Raw genomic sequence first — 27,725 nt, 5'->3', positions numbered from 1 at the left:
GCATTAGAAGCCTCGTGTTAAGTAAATCATTGGGTGTTCTTGTTGCAAATGAGCTGTAGAAATCAGTGGCGTCACGCGAGGAGAGCTCCATAGTATCCAGTCTACCTATGTAGAGTCGGACTGATTGGTTTTGGAGACAGCGTTAATGAGGTGTCTGAAATGGAAAGGGTCCTGTGTTGCTACGTAGCACACTGCCTGACTGCGCTACCACCAAGCACCATGGGCTATTTGAAATTAGAATCTAGCGGTGGGGGAGCCCAAGATAACCACAGTAATTAGCTGGACTCCAATGGAACCAGCTACAGGGCAGACGGGTGGATGGAGGGGCAGGGTAGCTGAAAGTAGCAAGCTAAGGGCTTCACATTCGTATACAGAGAGTCAAGTCTGCTCTGCTCATTAAGTGAAACCAGAAAATAGAGGGAGAAAAAAAACATCAATTAAAAACCTCTGCTTGAGCTTCAGTCCAGGGTGAAAGAGAAAGAGAATAAGAGAGAGTGAGCAAGAAGGAGAGAGAGAGCCCTCAAAAGAGAGAGAGAGAGAGAGAGAGAGAGAGAGAGAGATGTGAGGCGGTATGGGGAGTTGGGTGGTGACACAGCTGCTGGCTGGTTGGCTCGCTGGCTGGCTGACAGGATAATCGGCTGGCTGGCCGGCCTCTGGTTTGGGGACGAGCGCTGTCTCTGTGTGTTTAGAGGAAAACACTTCCTTTATGTCCAATCTATTATGGAGCGTCAATAATGGAAACAAATGGCCTTTTTCTTCTGACCTTTATAATAGGTAGAGTTGAAGTCAGAAGTTTACATACACTTAGGTTGGAGTCATTAAAACCCGTTGTTCAAACACTCCACAAATGTCTTGTTAACAAACTATAGTTTTAACAAGTTGGTTAGGACATCTACTTTGTGCATGACACAAGTCATTTTTCCAACAATGGTTTACAGACAGATTATTTCACTTATAATTCACTGTATCACAATTCCAGTGGGTCAGAAGTTGACATACACTAAATTGACTGTGCCTTTAAACAGCTTGGAAAATTCCAGAAAATGATGTCATGGCTTTAGAAGCTTCTGATAGGCTCATTGACATAATTTGAGTCAATTGGAGGTGTACCTGTGGATGTATTCCAAGTCAAAAGAAAGCCAAGACCTCAGAAAAACAATTGTAGACCTCCACAAGTCTGGTTCATCCTTGGGAGCAATTTCCAAACGCCTGAAGGTACCACGTTCATCTGTACAAACAATAGTACGTAAGTTTAAACACCATGGGACCACGCAGCCGTCATACCGCTCAGGAAGGAGACACATTCTGTCTTCTAGAGATTAATGTACTTTGATGCAAAAAGTGCAAATCAATCCCAGAAAAAACAGCAAAGGACCTTGTGAAGATGTTGGAGGAAACGGGTACAAAGGTATCTGTATCCACAGTATAACGAGTCCTATATCGACATAACCTGAAAGGCCGCTCAGCAAGGAAGAAGCCACTGCGCCAAAACCGCCATAAAAAATCCAGACTACGGTTTGCAACTGCACATGGGGACAAAGATCGTACTTTTTGGAGAAATGTCCTCTGGTCTGATGAAACAAAAATAGAACTGTTTGGCCATTATGACCATTGTTATGTTTCGAGGAAAGAGGGGGAGGCTTGCAAGCTGAAGAACACCATCCCAACCGTGAAGCACAGGGATGCAGCATCATGTTGTGGGGGTGCTTTGCTGCAGGAGGGACTGGTGCACTTCACAAAATAGATGGCATCTCGCGGAAGGAAAATTATGTGGATATATTGAAGCAACATCTCAAGACATCAGTCAGGAAGTTAAAGCTTGGTCGCAAATGGGTCTTCCAAATGGACAATGACCCCATGCTTATTTCCAGAGTTGTGGCAAAATAGCTTACGGACAACAAAGTCAAGGTGTTGGGGTGGCCATCGCAAGGCTCTGACCTCAATCCTATAGAAAATCTATGGGCAGAACTGAAAAAGCGTGTGCGAGCAAGGAGGCCTACAAACCTGACTCAGTTATCAAAATTCACCCAACTTATTGTGGGAAGCTTGTGGAAGGCTACCCGAAATGTTTGACCCAAGTTAAACAATTTAAAGGCAATGCTACCAAATACTAATTGAGTGTTTGTAAATTTCTGACCCACTGGGAATGTGATGAAAGTAATAAAAGCTTAAATAAATAATTCTATCTACTATTATTCTGACATTTCACATTTTTAAAATAAAGTGGTGATCCTTTTACTAGGATTAAATGTCAGGAATCGTGAAAAACTGAGTTTAAAAGTATTTGGAGTAGAGTAGGGGAAGGGTAGTGTTACAGAGCCTCACTAGAGATAGATACCCATGTCCACACTATTGAATGCTGTCATATTGCAACGTTTGGACTGGAGGGTCTTTGTCAGGTAGCCTAGCGGTTAAGAGTGTTTAGCCAGTAACTGAAAGGTCATTAGTTCGAATCCCCGAGCTGACTAGGTGAAAAATCTGTCGATGTCCCCTTGAGGAAGGCACTTAACCCTAATTGCTCCTGTAAGTTGCTCTAGGTAAGAGTGTTTGCTAAATGACTCAAATGTCAGGCTAGCTTCTCACTACAGATATCCAGGATCAACCACATGATTAAAACATAACTTGTCATTTAGCAGATGCTCTTAACCAGTGACTTACAGGAGCAATTAGGGTTAAGTGCCTTATTCAAGGACACATCAAATGATCTTTCACCTAGTCGGCTCGGGGATTTGACCCAACGGCTTTTCAGTTACTGGCCCAACCTCTCTTAACCGCTAGGCTACCTGCCTACCTCCCTGACTTTAGCTTAAGGTAAAGCTATGTGGTTATTCCATATGGTTAATCTATGTGGTGACAAAAATAGAAGAGTCAATTAGTCATGTAAAGGTCAAGGTGTTAAAAGAGATTAACATCCACACCCTTCCATCTGCGTCTTCTACTCTCACTATTACTTTGTTTCCTACCGTCCATTCTCTCTCTGTCTCCCCCTCATCCCGCTCCTGCTCTCCTAGGCGCTTCCAAATCATCTCAATCTAATAATCAATAAAGTTAGTTATTAGTATTCAGTTTGTTTCATGTATAAATGACATGAAATGGCATAGGAACATTTGAGACCTACAAAACACGCGTTTCCTTGTATTTAAAAGTAAGAGGTTGTGATATTTCACGAAAGTTTTATTCTAAAATGTGACAAATTTGTTGATGAAACAAAGAGGTTGGTTCCGTCCCCCCCTCTGATGCTGGGCAGTGTTACCACCTGTCCGAATGATGATGCTGGGCAGTGTTACCACGTGTCAGATTGACGATGCTGGGCAGTGTGTTACCACCTGTCAGAATGATGCTGGGCAGTGTGTTACCACCTGTCAGAATGACTTAAGGCAATGCGAGGAAGACCTGCCCTTGGGTCCCAGCTCTGAGAAGGGTCAGCTGGTCATAGTTTGATCTCTGATTCTCCATCCTAGAACTACAAGGCTTGCTGCGTGTTGCATCTCTCCCCTGTGGTATGACTCCCATTTTCTGAGCCCATTTGCATCGCAAGCAGCCATCTGGCACATGCATAGACACTGTACCAGCACTTACACACAAAATGCATGTAGACACACACACACACACACGCATGCACACACATGCACACGTGCACAAACAGACGCACACACACATTAGCCTCCACAACCAACACAGAGGTCTTTGTATAGCAGCCCTGGCATCTGCTCATAGAAGGAGGGTGATACAGGGCAAGTAGAGGGGGTATTGGCTGTGCAGGGTGAGTAGAGGGGGTATTGACTGTACAGGGTGAGTAGAGGGGGTATTGGCTGTGCAGGGTGAGTAGAGGGGGTATTGACTGTACAGGGTGAGTAGAGGGGGTATTTATTTTTTTATTTATTTCTGTGCAGGGTGAGTAGAGGGGTTATTGGCTGTACAGGGTGAGTAGAGGGGGTATTGGCTGTGCAGGGTGGAGTGATAAATGATCAGATGGTTATGTACAGGTAGAGATATTGGTGTGCAAAAGAGCAGAAAAATAAATAAATAAAAACAGGGGGATGAGGTAGGTGAAAATGGGTGGGCTATTTACCAATAGACTATGTACAGCTGTGCAGGGTGAGTTGGTGAGAGGGGGTATTGACTGTACAGGGTGAGAACTGAGGGGGTAGGTGTTGGCTGTGTGGGGATACACCTGCTGGAGCGCGTGCTACGGATGGGTGTTGCCATCGTAACCAGTGAACTGAGATAAGGCGGAGCCGAAGTCGAGGATCGGTAGGATAGTCAGTTTTACTAGGGTAAGTTTGGCGGCGTGAGTGAAGGAGGCTTTGTTGCGGAATAGAAAGCCGACTCTTGATTTGATTTTCGATTGGAGATGTTTGATATGGGTCTGGAAGGAGAGTTTAGAGTCTAGCCAGACACCTAGGTACTTATAGATGTCCACATATTCAAGGTCGGAACCATCCAGGGTGGTGATGCTGGTCAGGCGTGCGGGTGCAGGCAGCGAACGGTTGAAAAGCATGCATTTGGCTGTGCAGGGTGAGGCATTGAAGCTCGTTTGGAGGTTAGATAGCACAGTGTCCATATATAGGGTGTCTGTGCAGGGTGAGTAGAAACATCATTGATATATACAGGGGTCGGCCCGATTGACTGTGCAGGGTGAGTGAACTCTGTCTGCAAAGTAATTGGTGAACCAGGCAAGGCAGTCATCCGAAAAACCGAGGCTGGTCTGTGCAGGGTGAGCCTTGGCAAGGTCTATGAAGACGGCTGCACAGTACTGTCTTTTATCGGGCGGTGTGCAGGGTGAGTACACCCGTGACCGGGGGATTGCACAGCGGAGAAGGTTGGCTGTACAGGGTGAGTAGAGGGGGCAGGATGGATATAGGGTGTGCAGGGTGAGTAGAGGGGGTATTGGTTGTGTAGGGTGAGTAGAGGGGGTATTGACTGTACAGGGTGAATAGAGGGGGTATTGGTTGTGCAGGGTGAGTAGAGGGGGTATTGACTGTACAGGGTGAGTAGAGGGGGTATTGACTGTGCAGGGTGAGTAGAGGGCGTATTGGCTGTGCAGGGTGAGTAGAGGGGGTATTGGCTGTGCAGGGTGAGTAGAGGGGGTATTGGCTGTGTAGGGTGAGTAGAGGGGGTATTGACTGTACAGGGTGAGTAGAGGGGGTATTGACTGTACAGGGTGAGTAGAGGGGGTATTGGCTATACAGGGTGAGTAGAGGGGGTATTGGCTGTACAGGGTGGGTAGAGGGGGTATTGGCTGTGCAGGGTGAGTAGAGGGGGTATTGGCTATACAGGGTGAGTAGAGGGGGTATTGGCTGTACAGGGTGAGTAGAGGGGGTATTGGCTGTGCAGGGTGAGTAGAGGGGGTATTGGCTGTGCAGGGTGAGTAGAGGGGGTATTGGCTGTGCAGGGTGAGTAGAGGGGGTATTGGCTGTACAGGGTGAGTAGAGGGGGTATTGGCTGTACAGGGTGAGTAGAGGGGGTACTGGCTGTGCAGGGTGAGTAGAGGGGGTATTGGCTGTGTAAGGTGAGTAGAGGGGGTATTGACTGTACAGGGTGAGTAGAGGGGGTATTGACTGTACAGGGTGAGTAGAGGGGGTATTGGCTATACAGGGTGAGTAGAGGGGGTATTGGCTGTACAGGGTGAGTAGAGGGGGTATTGGCTGTACAGGGTGAGTAGAGGGGGTATTGGCTATACAGGGTGAGTAGAGGGGGTATTGGCTATACAGGGTGAGTAGAGGGGGTATTGGCTGTACAGGGTGAGTAGAGGGGGTATTGGCTGTACAGGGTGAGTAGAGGGGGTATTGACTGTACAGGTTGAGTAGAGGGGGTATTGGCTGAACAGGGTGAGTAGAGGGGGTATTGGCTGTGTTGGGAAGAGAAGGTGGTGTGTTAGGTTGGAGCTGAACCAAGAGTCAGGAGGTGTGACAGGTTAGACAGAGAGACAGGGGTGAGAACAGATTGGCCTCGTGAGGGGTAGTCATTCTGTGCCATTTGGTAAGGAGCCCAGGAGTGGGACACTCAACTCAATGGAGGACTGTTAGCTGACTGAAGGCAGAGCCAGCACTAACCCCACCATGTTATTATGATGTTTCTCTATAGTTACTGCATCAATGATGAAATGTTTCCCTTTAATCAGAATGAAACCTACTACCTACGCACCCAAAAACACACACTCCCTCCCTCTGGTTTCTAAGTGTCCACATGGTATTTCAATGAACAGTCACTTCTTTGCTTGCCAAGATGCATAAATTGTTGCAAGCTGTCCCTCCCGGAAGACTTTTATTAATTGTAGAGTCGCCGCCTCAAAAAACCTTTGTTTACTTTTGCAAGTGACACTGGTTTCCCTGGAGACGAACTGGATCCCACCAACCAAAAACACACTGTGGCTTTTAATTGCGGTCCTATTCCTACTGAGAGGTGGCGAGGACGAGGACACTTCACAACTTCATTAGAAGATGCAGACAGCCACGAATGGTACTCAGTCAGCAGGCTTTTGATTCAGGACACATTTTAAAAAGTGTCACTGTCACTGAAAAAAAAGGTGAGAATGTAAGCAAGCAAAGATAAGAGCTTGTTATCATTTCTGGTTAATTAAAGCACCAGCTTAGACTGAAACATCCGGTTCCCCTGCTTTCCCATGAAGTGATTCACAATAACCCTGTAAAAATGACACAGGAGGAGAGTCAAACATGACTTGAATTAAACTACAGACAGCTACTGCATTACTTCTCATGGAATACAATGTCAACAAATGAACTCTCCTCTTTTATTAGCCCTTCACTATGAATGATTGAAAATGACTAATGCATCCAGCCATGTGTCTGTGTGCACGTGTGTGTTCAACAGTGCATGAGTGTGTGGTCCACAGACTGTGTGCATCCCTCCAGCAGTATCACCACAGTGTGTGTGTGTGTGTGTGTGTGTGTGTGCTAAACCTCTGCTCAGTGTGTAGTGTTAATGTCTGACAGTGAGTGACTGGAGAGAGAGAGCCCTATGGAGCTGAATCTCCACATTAAACACCACCTGCTCCTGACAGATACATACAACACAGCACTGCGTCACACACACAAACACACACAACTTGCCTCTGGAGTGTAGTTCCACCAACCCTAATCATACACATTTGCAGCCAGGCATAATGCAGATCCACACACACACACTCTCTCTCACTGATCTGAGCAGTCCTCCAACAAAACAAACAGGAATCTAGTTATCAACATTCCATTTCATTGAATTGCTTTCCATTCTGATTGTCATTCTCCTTCAGATAGATACCGTGTTCTCTGTGTTCCATAGGGAGGATTACAGATAATGGCTGTCATATTCATACAAAGCAGAGCCACCAACTGTGCCTCTGTCACATGTGAGGTAAAGACAGAAGGAAAGTCTCTAATGTGGGAGTGACCTGAATTGTAAAACACACACACACAGACACAACGGATAATCTCCCTACCGCATGCTGCAGTATTGTCTCTATGAATGGTTTGAATGAGAAGTCACATAGAATAAATATCAAAATGACATGTCATAGAACTAATATATATGCAACTAAGAAGTAAAATAGGTGAAGATTTCTATACGATTTTTTTGTAGATTAATAGCGGTAACTTTTTGATCTACCTTTACAGTTTAGCTTTACTCTGCTAACATGCTGACCAGACCGGACACGTCGTGTGCGCGAGCGTCGCAAAATAAACGTAGAAATCCAAATTATTAAATTATTGCACCCACACTGCTGGCGCGCGCCAACGAGCGTCTGCGATGCCAAGGGCTAAAATAGAACTCCTTTCTATTTCTGACACAGATCGCGCTGAAAGTCCTGCCCCTCCAATCTCCTCATTGGTTTGTAGAAGCAGGTACCCACGTGCCATCTCCTCATTGGTTATACCCACGTGGGTGATTGAAAGACCAACTGTGTTGCCGGTCGTCGTGATAATACTATGAAAGTTTAGATGCCAATCACCATATAAGTTCAAAGATGAAAAAGCCTGGAAGGAGGAGAGATGACTAGAAACGATTCGGTTGGCCGTTTTATGTGTGGATTCATTGTCGGAGTAGAGGACCTTGTGCATTTCAGGTAAAATAACAACTCAATGTTTATAACCCAGGACAAATTAGCTAGCAACAGCAAGCTAGCTAAATAGGACAAATTAGCTAGCAAGTGCAAGCTAACTAGCTAAATTGCCATACATGCTTTTGGACCTGTCCCCAAATTAATGTCATTGGTTCAGAGTTTGTTTTGATATTTTTACCTGCGTGTCGTGATCGCGTTTGGTGTCGGGGGACAAAATAAATGTATGCATGATAGCACACGATGGCACACGCGCGCAGCCGGTTTGGTTCCGTGTTAGTGTCCTGTGTCCTACCAACACTGCACAAAGACATTGGACTATGAGAGAGGGGATACATTGTCAAGTATGTACAGTATCAACATTTTAAAGACAAATTAGCACATAAAAAAACTCCCTGATTTAAAGTTATTTAATATCCATGAATGCATAACCACCATAAATATTTATGAACAGATTAATATTTCAGATATTTCCTATGGACGAATTAGGTTGCTCTTTCTGCTAATCAATAATTTTGAGGTGATTGTCATTGACGGATAACGTCAACAACGTCCAGACAAAAGACTGCAGGAAAAATAAAGTTACACTCCACAACATGGAGCTTGATCATCACTCGGTCTACAGAGTACATGCCAGCAATCAATGCTCCTGTGAACAACATTCTTCTGATGGATCTAGTCACAAAGTGGAGAACAAATGTTTTAAAATACACATAGGCCAGGGATATTCTCCTAAATGTATTTAATAGGCAGTAGCAATGTTTCATTCCAAAGGTACCAATTCTGCTGATGACAATAAGACAAGCAGCAGTGAAAATCACATAAGATATACCTGTGGGGCAGCTAGTTAGCTTAAATGATTGAGATCTGGGGAGTATTTGGGGAGAAGTGGTTCTTTGAACAGCACAGGGCAGATGAAGGGAAATGTATTGCGACTGTCAGTAGTCAACTGAGAGGGCATCGCCACTCTAGAGCTGTAGTGTTGATGTGGATGTTTTCACCATAAAGAGGCAACACAGACACCAAGCCAAAACCATCTCAGCGCTTGATGTCTAGTCTGCCACTAAGGGATAGATACTAATGACACAACACAAATTCTCTAAATTGAAAAATAAACATGACATTGGTGGGTTTAGGAAATGTAGTGGGAGGAACAATTGTTACCATCACTCCTGTGTTACAATAGCAAGTTGTGTCAGCTAATCCAAGTTTATAATTTTAAAAGGCTAATTGATCAGTAGAAAACACTTTTGCAATTATGTAAGCACAGCTGAAAACTTATTCTGATTAAAGAAGAAATAAAACTGGCCTTCTTTAGACTAGTTGAGTATCTGGAGCATCAGCATTTGTGGGTTTGATTACAGACTCAAAATGGCCAGAAACAAAGAACTTTCTTCTGAAACTCGTCAGTCTATTCTTGTTCTGAGAAATGAAAGCTATTGCATGTGGGAAATCGCCAAGAAACTGAAGATCTCATACAACGCTGTGTACTACTCCCTTCACAGAACAGTGCAAACTGTCTCTAACCAGAATTTAAAGAGGAGTGGGAGGCCCCGGTATATTAGATAGTACCCGCAAAACACCAGTTGGCCTTCCAGGCAATTGCAAAGAAAAAGCCATCTCTCAGACTGGCCAATAAAAAGAAAAGATTAAGATGGGCAAAATAACACAGACACTGGACAGAGGAACTCTGCCTAGAAGGTCAACATCCCGGAGTCGCCTCTTCATTGTTGACGTTGAGACTGGTGTTTCAAACTAGACACTCTAATGTACTTGTCCTCTTGCTCAGTTGTGCACCGGGGTCTCCCACTCCTCTTTCTATTCTGGTTAGAGCCAGTTTGTGCTGTCCTTTGAAGGGAGTAGTACATAGAGTTGTACGAGATCTTCAGTTTCTTGGCAATTTCTCGAATGAAATATCCTTCATTTCTCATAACAAGAATAGACTGACGAGTTTCAGAATAAAAGGTATTTGTTTCTGGCCATTTTGAGCCTGTAATCGAACCCACAATGCTGATGCTCCGGATACTCAACTAGTCTAAAGGCCAGTTTTATTGCTTCTTTAATCAGAACAACAGTTTTCAGCTGTGCTAACATAATTGCAAAAGTATTTTCTAATGATCAATTAGCCTTTTAAAATGATAAAGTTGGATTAGCTAACACAACGTGCCATTGGAACACAGTAGTGATGGTTGTTGTTAATGGGCCTCTGTATGCCTATGTAGATCTTCCATAAAAATCTGCAATTTCCAGCTACAATAGTAATTTACAACATTAACAATGTCCACACTGTATTTCGGATCAATTTGATGTTATTTTAATGGACAAAAAATGTGCTTTTCTTCCAAAAACAAGGGCATTTCTAAGTGACCCCAAACGTTTGAACGGTAGTGTATATATGACAGTATAAAATGACAGTATAAAATAAAAAAATAAATGGTGTGATATTTCCTACTTTATCATTTGAGATATGACTAATGGTGAGGTCAATATGCAAGATGAGAGAGAAGATTAGTTTGGACCTTGACTGTGACCTTCTGCAGTTTGAAAATGAAAATGTGTGCAGAGAGGAGGAGGAGGAGGCTGTTGGGAAGCCATTTCTTGTCATTATGTTGTTTCCAGTTCTGAAGGTGGTTATTCATTTGATTTCTTTATGATTCACAATCTGCTCTTTTGAAATATGCCATATGCTCAAAGCAATTCAAGGATGACGAATGTCAGAATCAGTACAATAAAAATGGCCTAAATTAGCTTGATTTACAGCCTGTACCTCCCAGCAGTCAGCCCTCTCTCCCTCAACCATGATAAAATCCCCTAGCCTTGGCAAACAACAGCCTGCCTGCCAGCCAGCCAGCAACACAGGACCAACACACACACACTTACCTTTTTCAATCAATCCAGAGTTAGCCAGATAAAACAGAGTGCAGATAAAAACACAGTATGGAAAATGTAGAACAAACGGGCAGTGTAGTACATATTTATTAGCAATGGAGGGAGAGAAATCAATATCAGGGCCCAAATCAGTTGGTTTTAATCATGAACAAACATATTGACTTAACACAATATGGCCAGTTTTATCTATCACTAATAAAAATTCATTGAGACAAGGCGCCTATAAAGGCTGTATAAAACAGAAGAGGAATCTTTATATATATCTTGCAATGTTCTATTGCTCTCTCCTATCGCTCTGACTCTCTCTCTGTTTCCCGTTCCCTCTTTCTATGTCTCTTTATCTCAGTGTCCTTCCTTCCATGCCTCTGAGGGAAGGAGCACCTGAAGGACAGAAGACAAGTGTGTCTGAGACCTCATTTCAGAATACATGTTGCCCTGTGCATTTCTCATCAATTCATTTGGCTGCAGTCTAGTCATTAACACTAGAATAGCCGGACATCAAGCACCCCCCCTTTGAGACAATGAGGATTCATTTTGACTCAAACATTCGAAAAGTCTAATAAATACATTTCCTATATGCTTTCGGTAAGAATTACACTTTGGTTGTGTTTATGAAGGTCTTGGGAACATCAGAATACGAAAACAATTATTATTTAAAAGAACACAATTGTATTTTCATTAGATTATGTTACTATAGGCTATCTGTTGTCACGTGCTCATGTGAGGAGCGAATGGAACAGTGGTTATTCTTGGAAAATTGTATATTTTGAAATAGAGCTATTCTCTTCAATTTTGAGAGTTATTTGGCAATGGTAAGGGTATTTGAAACCTCCAAATCTACTTTTTCTGATACTATATAGAAATAGAAATAAAGCTATCTGGAAATCAGGATGCTAGCTATGGTCTGGGGGTCAGGGGATGGGTGGAGAGGAAGAGAGGTCCCCCCTCACTCACACACACCCCCTCTCCTAGGGCCCGGCCCAAGGAGAATGTGATTACAAGCCAGTGGGCCAGCCTTCCTCTAGGGTGTACAGTACCACCATCACTGGTGTACCTCTCCAATGGCGTACATCATCAATGTTTTTATTTATTTTTTATAATTCGATTTGACAATAACCTTCCAAAAAGTAATTCCTAAACCTTTTTCATTTCCATATGTACAGTTGTATGAAAAAGTTTGGGCACCCCTCTGAGGCTGCATAATAATTTACTCTCTACTCTCTCACAGAAAATGATCACAATGGCATGCCATTCATTTTCTAATAAAAGCTGAGTACTGGGGTATTGTCCAGACAAAGATTTTTAGTGTAGCAATATTAAATTGTATGAAATTAAATCAGATGTGAAAAATAGGCTATGCAAAAATGTGGACACCCTTGTCATTCTGTTGATTTTAATACCTGTAACTACTCTGCACTGATTATTTGGAACACACAATTGGTTTGGTGAGCTCATTAAGCCTTGAACTAGATAAGTGCATCCAATCATGAGAAAAGGTATTTAAGGTGGCCAATTGCAAGTTGTTGTTCTCTTTGACTCTCATCTGAAGAGTGGCAACATGGGGGCCTCAAAACAACTCTCAAATGACCTGAAAACAAATATTGTTCAACATTATGGTTTAGAGGAAGGCTACAAAAAAGCTATCGCTGAGATTTAAGCTGTCAGTGTCCACTGTGAGGAACATAGTGAGGAAATGGAAGACCACAGGCACAGTTCTTGTTAAGGCCAGAAGTGGCAGGCCAAGTAAAATATCGGAGAGGCAAAAGGCGAAGGATGGTGAGAACGGTCAAAAACAGCCAACAGACCACCTTCAAAGACCTACAACATCATCTTGCTGCAGATGGTGTCACTGTGCATCGTTCAACAATTCAGCGCACTTTACACAAGGAGAAGCTGTATGGGAGAGTGATGCGGAAGAAACCTTTTCTGCACACACGCCACAAACAGAGTCACTTGAGGTTATGCATGGCGGCAAAAGAACACAGCGTTCCAAGAAAAACACTTGCTACCCACAGTAAATTTGGTGGGGGTTCCATCATGCTGTGGTGCCGGTACTGGGAATCTTGTTAAAGTTGAGGATCACATGGATTCCACTCAATATCAGCAGATTCATGGGAATAATGTTGAAGAATCAGTCACAAAGTCTAAGTTACGCCGGGGCTGGATATTTCAACAAGCCAACGACCCAAAACTCTGCTCAAAATCTACACGGCATTTATGCAGAGGAACAAGTACAATGTTCTGGAAAGGCCATCCCAGTCCCCAGACCTGAATATCATTGAGAATCTGTGGGATGATTTGAAGCGGGCTGTCCGTGCTCTTCAACCATCAAACCTAACTGAACTGGAGATGTTTTGTAAGGAGGAATGGTCCAAAATACCTTCATCCAGAATCCAGACACTCATTAGAGGCTATGGGAAGCGTCTAGAGGCTGTTATTTTTAGCAAAAGGAGGCTCTACTAAATATTGATGTGATTTTTCTATTGGGGTGCCCAAATTTATGCACCTGTCTAATTTTGTTTTGATGCATATTGCACATTTTCTGTTAATCCAATAAACCTAATTTCACTACTGAAATATTACTGTGTCCATCAGTTATTTGATAGATCAAAATGAAATTTCTGATCCAAACACCCAATTATTTATAAATGGAAATCATGGAAATTGTCAGGGGTTCCCAAACTTTTTCATACGACTGTACTAGGAAGTGTTTGTTTCTTGGGCTTCAGGAATGTGGCTGATCAAAGTGCCTCAGGCTACAATTTTTATTTATTTATTTAATCTCTCTTCAGAAGTGACAGTTACAGGGATGGTTAAACACAGTAACATCGGGAAAACTGGGCAGAAGGGAGTGGTGTTTAAAATAGCCTAAGCAGTTGTGTAACATCTTAAATGAAACCTCTCATTCTTCTTAAATCGCCGGCGTCAAAACGTTACAGAAAGAGATGAACTGTATAGGGAGCTCTGGGGACAGGTCGTCTGGATACTGGACAGACAAATTGGCAGATACAAACAGATTATCATCTTTAGCGGAAAACACTTCTTGAGGGCTCAAACAAAAATGCGTTATGCGACTTCGTTCATACTGATGAACCAGCAAATGAGTTGTGTGGTTGCAATATCTACAATCTTTGGTATTATGTTACTTGGCATCCACCATTCACAACAAAGCTTAAATTGTGTGCAGTGCAATGGACAGATAATGCACAACGTCTCAGAAAAGACGGTCTAGGTTGTAAATAGACAAAACAGTCAGGTCTGCAACCTGGACCTACAGGCCATGGGGAAAACATTTGGTGACGCAGTCGCATACTGTAGCTACTATAACCCAGTCACATACTGTAGCTACAATAGCCCAGTCACATACTGTAGCTACTATAGCCCAGTCACATACTGTAGCTACTAAAACCCAGTCACATACTGTAGCTACTATAGCCCCGTCACATACTGTAGCTACAATAGCCCAGTCACATACTGTAGCTACTATAGCCCAGTCACATACTGTAGCTACTATAACCCAGTCACATACTGTAGCTACTATAGCCCAGTCACATACTGTAGCTACAATAACCCAGTCACATACTGTAGCTACTATAGCCCAGTCACATACTGTAGCTACTATAGCCCAGTCACATACTGTAGCTACTATAGCCCAGTCACATACTGTAGCTACTATAGCCCAGTCACATACTGTCCACTACTATAGCCCAGTCACATACTGTAGCTACTATAGCCCAGTCACATACTGTAGCTACAATAGCCCAGTCACATACTGTCCACTACTATAGCCCAGTCACATACTGTAGCTACTATAACCCAGTCACATACTGTAGCTTCTATAGCCCAGTCACATACTGTAGCTACTATAGCCCAGTCACATACTGTAGCTACTATAGCCCAGTCACATACTGTCCACTACTATAGCCCAGTCACATACTGTAGCTACTATAGCCCAGTCACATACTGTCCACTACTATAGCCCAGTCACATACTGTCCACTACTATAGCCCAGTCACATACTGTAGCTACTATAGCCCAGTCACATACTGTAGCTACTATAGCCCAGTCACATACTGTAGCTACTATAGCCCAGTCACATACTGTAGCTACTATAGCCCAGTCACATACTGTCCACTACTATAGCCCAGTCACATACTGTCCACTACTATAGCCGAGTCACATACTGTCCGCTACTATAGCCCAGTCACATACTGTAGCTACTATAGCCCAGTCACATACTGTAGCTACTATAGCCCAGTCACATACTGTCCACTACTATAGCCCAGTCACATACTGTAGCTACTATAGCCCAGTCACATACTGTCCACTACTATAGCCCAGTCACATACTGTCCACTACTATAGCCCAGTCACATACTGTAGCTACTATAGCCCAGTCACATACTGTAGCTACTATAGCCCAGTCACATACTGTAGCTACTATAGCCCAGTCACATACTGTCCACTACTATAGCCCAGTCACATACTGTCCACTACTATAGCCCAGTCACATACTTTAGCTACTATAGCCCAGTCACATACTGTAGCTACTATAGCCCAGTCACATACTGTAGCTACTATAGCCCAGTCACATACTGTAGCTACTATAGCCCAGTCACATACTGTCCACTACTATAGCCCAGTCACATACTGTAGCTACTATAGCCCAGTCGCATACTGTAGCTACTATAGCCCAGTCACATACTGTAGCTACTATAGCCCAGTCACATACTGTAGCTACTATAGCCCAGTCACATACTGTAGCTACTATAGCCCAGTCAGAAACTGTAGCTACAATAGCCCAGTCACATACCGTCCACTACTATAGCCCAGTCACATACTGTAGCTACTATAGCCCAGTCACATACTGTAGCTACTATAGCCCAGTCACATACTGTCCACTACTATAGCCCAGTCACATACTGTCCACTACTATAGCCCAGTCACATACTGTAGCTACTATAGCCCAGTCACAAACTGTAGCTACTATAGCCCAGTCACATACTGTAGCTACTATAGCCCAGTCACATACTGTAGCTACTATAGCCCAGTCACATACTGTCCACTACTATAGCCCAGTCACATACTGTAGCTACTATAGCCCAGTCACATACTGTAGCTACTATAGCCCAGTCACATACTGTAGCTACTATAGCCCAGTCACATACTGTCCACTAATATAGCCCAGTCACATACTGTAGCTACTATAGCCCAGTCACATACCGTCCACTACTATAGCCCAGTCACATACCGTCCACTACTATAGCCCAGTCACATACTGTAGCTACTATAGCCCAGTCACATACCGTCCACTACTATAGCCCAGTCACATACTGTAGCTACTATAGCCCAGTCACATACTGTAGCTACTATAGCCCAGTCACATACTGTAGCTACTATAGCCCAGTCACATACTGTAGCTACTATAGCCCAGTCACATACTGTAGCTACTATAGCCCAGTCACATACTGTAGCTACTATAGCCCAGTCACATACCGTCCACTACTATAGCCATGTCACATACTGTCCACTACTATAGCCCAGTCACATACCGTCCACTACTATAGCCCAGTCACATACTGTAGCTACTATAGCCCAGTCACATACTGTAGCTACTATAGCCCAGTCACATACTGTAGCTACTATAGCCCAGTCACATACTGTCCACTACTATAGCCCAGTCACATACTGTCCACTACTATAGCCCAGTCACATACTGTCCACTACTATAGCCCAGTCACATACTGTAGCTACTATAGCCCAGTCACATACTGTAGCTACTATAGCCCAGTCACATACTGTCCACTACTATAGCCCAGTCACATACTGTCCACTACTATAGCCCAGTCACATACTGTAGCTACTATAGCCCAGTCACATACTGTAGCTACTATAGCCCAGTCACATACTGTAGCTACTATAGCCCAGTCACATACTGTAGCTACTATAGCCCAGTCACATACTGTCCACTACTATAGCCCAGTCACATACTGTAGCTACTATAGCCCAGTCACATACTGTAGCTACTATAGCCCAGTCACATAATGTAGCTACTATAGCCCAGTCACATACTGTCCACTACTATAGCCCAGTCACATACTGTAGCTAATATAGCCCAGTCGCATACTGTCCACTACTATAGCCCAGTCACATACTGTCCACTACTATAGCCCAGTCACATACTGTAGCTACTATAGCCCAGTCACATACTGTAGCTACTATAGCCAAGTCACATACTGTAGCTACTATAACCCAGTCACATACTGTAGCTACTATAGCCCAGTCACATACTGTAGCTACAATAACCCAGTCACATACTGTAGCTACTATAGCCCAGTCACATACTGTAGCTACTATAGCCCAGTCACATACTGTAGCTACTATAGCCCAGTCACATACTGTAGCTACTATAGCCCAGTCACATACTGTCCACTACTATAGCCCAGTTACATACTGTAGCTACTATAGCCCAGTCACATACTGTAGCTACAATAGCCCAGTCACATACTGTCCACTACTATAGCCCAGTCACATACTGTAGCTACTATAACCCAGTCACATACTGTAGCTTCTATAGCCCAGTCACATACTGTAGCTACTATAGCCCAGTCACATACTGTAGCTACTATAGCCCAGTCACATACTGTCCACAACTATAGCCCAGTCACATACTGTAGCTACTATAGCCCAGTCACATACTGTCCACTACTATAGCCCAGTCACATACTGTAGCTACTATAGCCCAGTCACATACTGTAGCTACTATAGCCCAGTCACATACTGTAGCTACTATAGCCCAGTCACATACTGTAGCTACTATAGCCCAGTCACATACTGTCCACTACTATAGCCCAGTCACATACTGTCCACTACTATAGCCCAGTCACATACTGTAGCTACTATAGCCCAGTCACATACTGTAGCTACTATAGCCAAGTCACATACTGTAGCTACTATAGCCCAGTCACATACTGTCCAATACTATAGCCCAGTCACATACTGTCCACTACTATAGCCCAGTGACATACTGTAGCTACTATAGCCCAGTCACATACTGTAGCTATAATAGCCCAGTCACATACTGTAGCTACTATAGCCCAGTCACATACCGTCCACTACTATAGCCCAGTCACATACTGAAGCTACTATAGCCCAGTCACATACTGTAGCTACTATAGCCCAGTCACATACTGTCCACTACTATAGCCCAGTCACATACTGTCCACTACTATAGCCCAGTCACATACTGTAGCTACTATAGCCCAGTCACATACTGTAGCTACTATAGCCCAGTCACATACTGTAGCTACTATAGCCCAGTCACATACTGTAGCTACTATAGCCCAGTCACATACTGTCCACTACCATAGCCCAGTCACATACTGTAGCTACTATAGCCCAGTCACATACTGTAGCTACTATAGCCCAGTCACATACTGTAGCTACTATAGCCCAGTCACATACTGTAGCTACTATAGCCCAGTCACATACCGTCCACTACTATAGCCCAGTCACATACCGTCCACTACTATAGCCCAGTCACATACTGTAGCTACTATAGCCCAGTCACATACCGTCCACTACTATAGCCCAGTCACATACTGTAGCTACTATAGCCCAGTCACATACTGTAGCTACTATAGCCCAGTCACATACTGTAGCTACTATAGCCCAGTCACATACTGTAGCTACTATAGCCCAGTCACATACTGTAGCTACTATAGCCCAGTCACATACCGTCCACTACTATAGCCCAGTCACATACTGTAGCTACTATAGCCCAGTCACATACTGTACTACTATAGCCCAGTCACATACTGTAGCTACTATAGCCCAGTCACATACTGTAGCTACTATAGCCCAGTCACATACTGTAGCTACTATAGCCCAGTCACATACTGTCCACTACTATAGCCCAGTCACATACCGTCCACTACTATAGCCCAGTCACATACTGTCCACTACTATAGCCCAGTCACATACTGTCCACTACTATAGCCCAGTCACATACTGTCCACTACTATAGCCCAGTCACATACTGTAGCTACTATAGCCCAGTCACATACTGTAGCTACTATAGCCCAGTCACATACTGTCCACTACTATAGCCCAGTCACATACTGTCCACTACTATAGCCCAGTCACATACTGTAGCTACTATAGCCCAGTCACATACTGTAGCTACTATAGCCCAGTCACATACTGTAGCTACTATAGCCCAGTCACATACTGTAGCTACTATAGCCCAGTCACATACTGTAGCTACTATAGCCCAGTCACATACTGTAGCTACTATAGCCCAGTCACATACTGTCCACTACTATAGCCCAGTCACATACTGTAGCTACTATAGCCCAGTCACATACTGTCCACTACTATAGCCCAGTCACATACTGTCCACTACTATAGCCCAGTCACATACTGTAGCTACTATAGCCCAGTCACATACTGTAGCTACTATAGCCAAGTCACATACTGTAGCTACTATAACCCAGTCACATACTGTAGCTACTATAGCCCAGTCACATACTGTAGCTACAATATAGCCCAGTCACATACTGTAGCTACTATAGCCCAGTCACATACTGTAGCTACTATAGCCCAGTCACATACTGTAGCTACTATAGCCCAGTCACATACTGTAGCTACTATAGCCCAGTCACATACTGTCCACTACTATAGCCCAGTCACATACTGTAGCTACTATAGCCCAGTCACATACTGTAGCTACAATAGCCCAGTCACATACTGTCCACTACTATAGCCCAGTCACATACTGTAGCTACTATAACCCAGTCACATACTGTAGCTACTATAGCCCAGTCACATACTGTAGCTACTATAGCCCAGTCACATACTGTAGCTACTATAGCCCAGTCACATACTGTCCACAACTATAGCCCAGTCACATACTGTAGCTACTATAGCCCAGTCACATACTGTCCACTACTATAGCCCAGTCACATACTGTAGCTACTATAGCCCAGTCACATACTGTAGCTACTATAGCCCAGTCACATACTGTAGCTACTATAGCCCAGTCACATACTGTAGCTACTATAGCCCAGTCACATACTGTCCACTACTATAGCCCAGTCACATACTGTCCACTACTATAGCCCAGTCACATACTGTCCATAGCTCACATACTAGCTACCAGTCACATACTGTAGCTACTATAGCCCAGTCACATACTGTAGCTACTATAGCCAAGTCACATACTGTAGCTACTATAGCCCAGTCACATACTGTCCAATACTATAGCCCAGTCACATACTGTCCACTACTATAGCCCAGTGACATAGTGTAGCTATAATAGCCCAGTCACATACTGTAGCTACTATAGCCCAGTCACATACCGTCCACTACTATAGCCCAGTCACATACTGAAGCTACTATAGCCCAGTCACATACTGTAGCTACTATAGCCCAGTCACATACTGTCCACTACTATAGCCCAGTCACATACTGTCCACTACTATAGCCCAGTCACATACTGTAGCTACTATAGCCCAGTCACATACTGTAGCTACTATAGCCCAGTCACATACTGTAGCTACTATAGCCCAGTCACATACTGTAGCTACTATAGCCCAGTCACATACTGTCCACTACCATAGCCCAGTCACATACTGTAGCTACTATAGCCCAGTCACATACTGTAGCTACTATAGCCCAGTCACATACTGTAGCTACTATAGCCCAGTCACATAGTGTAGCTACTATAGCCCAGTCACATACCGTCCACTACTATAGCCCAGTCACATACCGTCCACTACTATAGCCCAGTCACATACTGTAGCTACTATAGCCCAGTCACATACCGTCCACTACTATAGCCCAGTCACATACTGTAGCTACTATAGCCCAGTCACATACTGTAGCTACTATAGCCCAGTCACATACTGTAGCTACTATAGCCCAGTCACATACTGTAGCTACTATAGCCCAGTCACATACTGTAGCTACTATAGCCCAGTCACATACCGTCCACTACTATAGCCCAGTCACATACCGTCCACTACTATAGCCCAGTCACATACTGTAGCTACTATAGCCCAGTCACATACTGTAGCTACTATAGCCCAGTCACATACTGTAGCTACTATAGCCCAGTCACATACTGTCCATACTATAACCCAGTCACATACTACTACTATAGCCCAGTCACATACTGTCCACTACTATAGCCCAGTCACATACTGTCCACTACTATAGCCCAGTCACATACTGTCCACTACTATAGCCCAGTCACATACTGTCCACTACTATAGCCCAGTCACATACTGTAGCTACTATAGCCCAGTCACATACTGTAGCTACTATAGCCCAGTCACATACTGTCCACTACTATAGCCCAGTCACATACTGTAGCTACTATAGCCCAGTCACACTACTATAGCCCAGTCACATACTGTAGCTACTATAGCCCAGTCACATACTGTAGCTACTATAGCCCAGTCACATACTGTAGCTACTATAGCCCAGTCACATACTGTAGCTACTATAGCCCAGTCACATACTGTCCACTACTATAGCCCAGTCACATACTGTAGCTACTATAGCCCAGTCACATACTGTAGCTACTATAGCCCAGTCACATACTGTAGCTACTATAGCCCAGTCACATACTGTCCACTACTATAGCCCAGTCACATACTGCTACTATAGCCCAGTAGCTACTATAGCCCAGTCACATACTGTCCACTACTATAGCCCAGTCACATACTGTCCACTACTATAGCCCAGTCACATACTGTAGCTACTATAGCCCAGTCACATACTGTAGCTACTATAGCCAAGTCACATACTGTAGCTACTATAGCCCAGTCACATACTGTCCAATACTATAGCCCAGTCACATACTGTCCACTACTATAGCCCAGTCACATACTGTCCACTACTATAGCCCAGTCACATAATGTCCACTACTATAGCCCAGTGACATACTGTAGCTACTATAGCCCAGTCACATACTGTAGCTATAAGAGCCCAGTCACATACTGTAGCTACTATAGCCCAGTCACATACCGTCCACTACTATAGCCCAGTCACATACTGAAGCTACTATAGCCCAGTCACATACTGTAGCTACTATAGCCCAGTCACATACTGTCCACTACTATAGCCCAGTCACATACTGTCCACTACTATAGCCCAGTCACATACTGTAGCTACTATAGCCCAGTCACATACTGTAGCTACTATAGCCCAGTCACATACTGTAGCTACTATAGCCCAGTCACATACTGTAGCTACTATAGCCCAGTCACATACTGTCCACTACCATAGCCCAGTCACATACTGTAGCTACTATAGCCCAGTCACATACTGTAGCTACTATAGCCCAGTCACATACTGTAGCTACTATAGCCCAGTCACATACCGTCCACTACTATAGCCCAGTCACATACCGTCCACTACTATAGCCCAGTCACATACTGTAGCTACTATAGCCCAGTCACATACCGTCCACTACTATAGCCCAGTCACATACTGTAGCTACTATAGCCCAGTCACATACTGTAGCTACTATAGCCCAGTCACATACTGTAGCTACTATAGCCCAGTCACATACTGTAGCTACTATAGCCCAGTCACATACTGTAGCTACTATAGCCCAGTCACATACCGTCCACTACTATAGCCCAGTCACATACCGTCCACTACTATAGCCCAGTCACATACTATAGCTACTATAGCCCAGTCACATACTGTCCACTACTATAGCCCAGTCACATACCGTAGCTACTATAGCCCAGTCACATACTGTAGCTACTATAGCCCAGTCACATACTGTAGCTACTATAGCCCAGTCACATACTGTCCACTACTATAGCCCAGTCACATACTGTCCACTACTATAGCCCAGTCACATACTGTCCACTACTATAGCCCAGTCACATACTGTAGCTACTATAGCCCAGTCACATACTGTAGCTACTATAGCCCAGTCACATACTGTAGCTACTATAGCCCAGTCACATACTGTAGCTACTATAGCCCAGTCACATACTGTCCACTACTATAGCCCAGTCACATACTGTCCACTACTATAGCCCAGTCACATACTGTCCACTACTATAGCCCAGTCACATACTGTCCACTACTATAGCCCAGCCACATACTGTAGCTACTATAGCCCAGTCACATATTGTCCACTACTATAGCCCTCTATGAACAAAAGAGAGAGATAAGCACAGACACAGATCAACTTTTTTGTAAGAGAAAGAGAAAAAGAGAGAAACAGAGACGCAGCAAGGAATACTTCAGGAGAATTGTTAGCCTATTACTGTATTACGCCCATAATTTGTATAATAAGTTTATAAATAGCAACTAAATATCAGTTTAATACTGTATATAGCTATAGATAGTAGACTACACTGCATAATGAAATAATCCCTATTAAGCTAGTATATAGAGGGTGGACAACAACTTTCTGTCCATGACTCATGTCATGCAGGTTCTGGTAGCCTAAACAGGACAGCTGTATATTCGAGAGACAAAAATCACTTGGTAGCTGATTAGTATGCTGTTTCATCTAACATACATTTTACAATCTGCATTGTTTGAATTTCCAACTTTAATTACTGAACAAGTAATACATTATTTCCGCCAGCCAGCAGTCTAAATGTCAGCATTGTGGCACCGTGGATAGCTTTGTTAGGCTCCAAAAGTTAGGTTTAACCTGAGAAAATGACGACCAAATAGGCCAACCAATAAACAGTTATCCATTAGCTAAAGCTAAGCTAGACCCTGGTAACACAGAAGAAGCCTATCATCGATTCCATAGGCATCCGCATAGACATGTCGCAACTTCAGCACCATGGACAGCGAACCGTATGTTTTACTTTGTGAGTGGCTGTCTGGCTGACACATTCGATTACAGGGGGGTCAAGAAAATGGCGTTACGCCAGAGACCACCATCCAGACATCATTGCAGAGCACCACCATCCAGTCAGTAACAGACATCCAGTAACAGAGATCCAGTAACACCCAGTTACAGCCAGCCAGTACCACCCAGCCAACCACCCAGTAACAGCCAGCCGGCCAGTCAGTCACCCAGCCAGCCAGTCAGCCAGCCAGCCAGCCAGCCAGCAACAGTCAGTCAATAACAGTCCATCAGTAACTGTCAGTCAGCCAGCCAGCCAGTAACCATCAATAAGAGCCAGCCAGTCAGTCAGCCAGCCAGTAACAGTTAGTCAGTCAGCCAGTCAGTAACAATTAGTCAGTCAGCCAGCCAGTAACCATTAATAAGAGCCAGCCAGTCAGTCAATCAGCCAGCCAGTAACCATCAATAAGAGCCAGCCAGTCAGTCAGTCAGCCAGTAACAGTTGGCCAGTAACAGTTAGTCAGTAACAGCCACTCACCTTGTAGAGATGCTGCTGCTGCTCCTCTGACATCATCAGCTCGTGGCTGTCCGTCACCACAGAGTCCATGTCCATAAGCCAATCCCAGAGCTCCTGGAAGTCAGACTCAAACTCCTGCAGACTGGAGTCCAGGAAGGAGGAAGGAGAGGTTGGAGGGGAGAAGGGAGGATGGAGGAAAGGAGGGAGGAGGGGGAAGAGGACAAGGAGAAGGAGCTGGGGTTAGAGATGACTCGGCTGTGAAATATCCTGCAGAACACAATGACTGTCACATCCTCACTACCCCCCCCCCCCCCCCCCCCAAACGGCCATCACCTAATGTCCACCTCCTCCTCAGCTTAACCGTCAGGTTGAAAAGAGGGCTAGAAAGGCAGCAGGACTTTACAAAAGGAATATTTGACAAGCGGTGGCAATTACTGCTGGCGTAGTAGTAGAGCTCCGGGTTCAGGAGGGTGCAGGAGGAGTGAACAGGGTTAGATGCATACTGGATCTCTGACCAAGCTAGTGAGTGACACCTCTACAGCACAGAACCATCTTAATTAAACATGACATACTGGATCTCTGACCAAGCTAGTGAGTGACACCTCTACAGCACAGAATCATCTTAATTAAACATGACATACTGGATCTCTGACCAAGCTAGTGAGTGACACCTCTAAAGCACAGAAACATCTTAATTAAACATGACTTCAACTCTGCTTCTTCCAACCCTCCACACATACCTCCCTCTCCCTTCCAACACTCTCTCCCTCCCTCTGTCACAGCCCAATCTCTACTTCCCCCTCCCCAGCCTGTGACATGAAATAACATCAAATATTTATGAAATGAACAAGGGCAACTGCTCACACAAAGACATTATCGTCAGGGCTTTGGTTTTTAAGGCTCGGAGGGTGGCTACATGTTTAGACACATTAGTGGTTCAATCGTTTCGGTATTAATCTAGGCTTCTCTGGACATAGTTGTGTCAGGCTGCTGATGTCAATCCCTTCCCTTTCCCTCGCCTCACATTTACAAAGCAGTCGAATGGAAACTACTATGAATGCATAAACAACCATCAAACTGGGAAATATGAACACAACACACACTCTCTATTTTCCTTTATAGCAGCAACAGAGTTAACACAGGAGCAGGGTTGAGTTTGGGCTTAGTACTACATACATGTCACTTCAATGAGCATGGCGGAGCTCTTTGTATGAGCCTTTTCAAGTTTACAGTTTTATTAGTCATATGTACAGGATACACATGGTATACATTGCCCAACCAAATGCTTACTTGCAGGTTCCTTCTCGACAAAGCAACAACAATAAGAAATAATACAAGATAAGAATACAAACATAAAGTAAATGGCTCAGTAGAATAGAATAAACATTTTAGCATAAGTCTAATACAGGAAGGCACAATTTAAAGTCCAATATTTACAGGTGTATTGGGGAAGGGGGGATGGGGGGGGCAAGTGTATTAATGGAGCAGTATAATAAGAGTCTGGTAGCAGCAGTTGTAATATGTTCTCAGGTGAGGAGAATCAGAGCAGGTGGTCAGTCCAGTTCAAATGTTCAGCAGTCTGATGGCTTGTGGATAGAAACTGTTTCTGAGCCTGTTGGTATCAGACCTCATGCTGTGATACTGTCCGCCCGACGGTAAGGGAGTGAACAGCTTGTGGTTGGGGTGTGTGGGGTCCTTGATGATGTTGTGTGCCTTCCTCAGGCACAATTTTGAGTAGATGTCCTGGATGGATGGAGGCATGGTCCCAGTGATGTACTGTGCCATCTTCACCACCCACTGGAGGTTGAGGACAGAGCAATTCTAGTATCAGGCTTTGATGCAACCGGTCAGGACGCTCTCGATGGTGCAGCGGTAGTATTTGGAGATAACTCGGGGCGGTATGCCAAATTTCTTCAGCCGCATTAGGAAGTAGAGACGCTGTTGCGCCCTTTTGACAAGAGTGGTGGTGTTGTTGGTCTGTGACAAATCCTCGGTGATGTCAATGATGAGAAACTTAAAACACAAAATCAGACATTGATTAAAGAAAATGAAAATATGGACCTTCAAATCCTTGTTATACAGTAGACATTGATCATATCAAAACAGGGGAGACAGGAAATGGGAAACCATGTGACAAGTGAAGCCTCAGAAGAAGAATGTCCCCCTGAGGCATTCAACTCCACCACTCATTATACGGACGCTGCCGTAGGCTTTTTAAATAGATAAATTTACAATATTCTGTGATTTAGTTTCTTTCCTCGTCAATACCAAACTAAATTCTTGTAGAACAAGATATCTGTGGGCATCTAACCAAACTAAATTCTTGTAGAACAAGATATCTGTGGGCATCTAACCAAACTAAATTCTTGTAGAACAAGATATCTGTGGGCATCTAACCAAACTAAATTCTTGTAGAACAAGATATCTGTGGGCATCTAACCAAATAAAGACATTAGAGAATCAAATCAAGGCTCACACAGCAGGATCCATTTGTCAGAGCTACTTTATAGCCTTTTAAACTGTCACAATATTTCTCTGTCAGTTGCCTTGGACGTGTACAAAGCACTTACTGTACCCCCCCAAACCTACCCTTTTAGCGTTTATTTTCGAAGATCATTCTTCCGCTCACTCTAACTCCTTCCCTTTCCCTCACCATAAGGAAAGTAGACATGCGTTAAATGTTACCGTGTTAATCATAGAGGTAGGTGCTGCCTCTGTGCTCAGTGGATGGCTTGGTGGGTGCTGCACACTACAGCCCCGGCCTGACAGGAACACTATTGTTTCCCTCCTCTATTCTGTTCAAATCAATCTTAACATCAATCTCACAGGGGTGCTGGCTGCCTGATAGGAGAGCAGTGCTACATACTGTACCTAACGTGACACCCCCACCCATCACTTGAGCCGCTGTGTCTCTGAGCAATTGGAAGGAAAGGTTGGACGCCTTATTGACACTTCTCGCATCTCAGTTAAAGTGACACTTTTATAGAAAGGCCCGTTTAATTGATGGTGTTAATTGCATCTGCTGCTAATGAGGGATTTTAAGATCTATCCCTGTATGGTGCCTTTAAACAGTCAGGGCTGTCTTAGGCTGCATTTCTGAAATGGCACCCTATTGCCTATATAGTGTAGTGCTCTGCTGCGCTATAGGGAATAGGACAGGGGCTTTGGCCAAAAGCAGTGCACTATTACAGGGAATAGGGTGCCATTACGGACACACATCTTAGAGAAATCTCCCCTCTGCCTCTCCTTGGGTGGAGCCTTTTGAGTCTAGGTCTCAGTCTCAGTGAATGGCAGCAGTCCCGTATTTATCAAGGTTGAGAGGTGTGCTATTGAGTCGACAGGCAGGAAAACGCAGCAGCGGGTGGTGGCAGCGAGTCAGCCAGCAAGAGGAGAGGCAGCCTCGGCTATAGATTTCGACAGCTCCTCCCC

The 27,725-nt window shown here is 44.2% G+C and overlaps 1 protein-coding gene across 2 annotated transcripts in view; it reads right to left on the bottom strand.

Moving 5' to 3' along the window:
• Positions 1–27,725, bottom strand: part of LOC139384056 (A-kinase anchor protein 6-like) — a 246,674-nt gene that overhangs the window by 65,624 nt on the left and 153,325 nt on the right. For both annotated transcript variants that reach the window (XM_071128691.1, XM_071128692.1), the window contains one exon: positions 24,318–24,438. In XM_071128691.1, coding sequence (XP_070984792.1) covers positions 24,318–24,438 — 121 coding nt within the window. The remainder of the gene's footprint in view (positions 1–24,317; positions 24,439–27,725) is intronic.

The sequence above is a fragment of the Oncorhynchus clarkii genome, chromosome 25 (genome assembly GCF_045791955.1).
Source record: "Oncorhynchus clarkii lewisi isolate Uvic-CL-2024 chromosome 25, UVic_Ocla_1.0, whole genome shotgun sequence".
Taxonomy (NCBI): domain Eukaryota; kingdom Metazoa; phylum Chordata; class Actinopteri; order Salmoniformes; family Salmonidae; genus Oncorhynchus; species Oncorhynchus clarkii.
The sequence above is the reverse complement of the archived record's forward strand: the minus strand, read 5'-3'. Positions and strand labels throughout refer to the sequence as shown.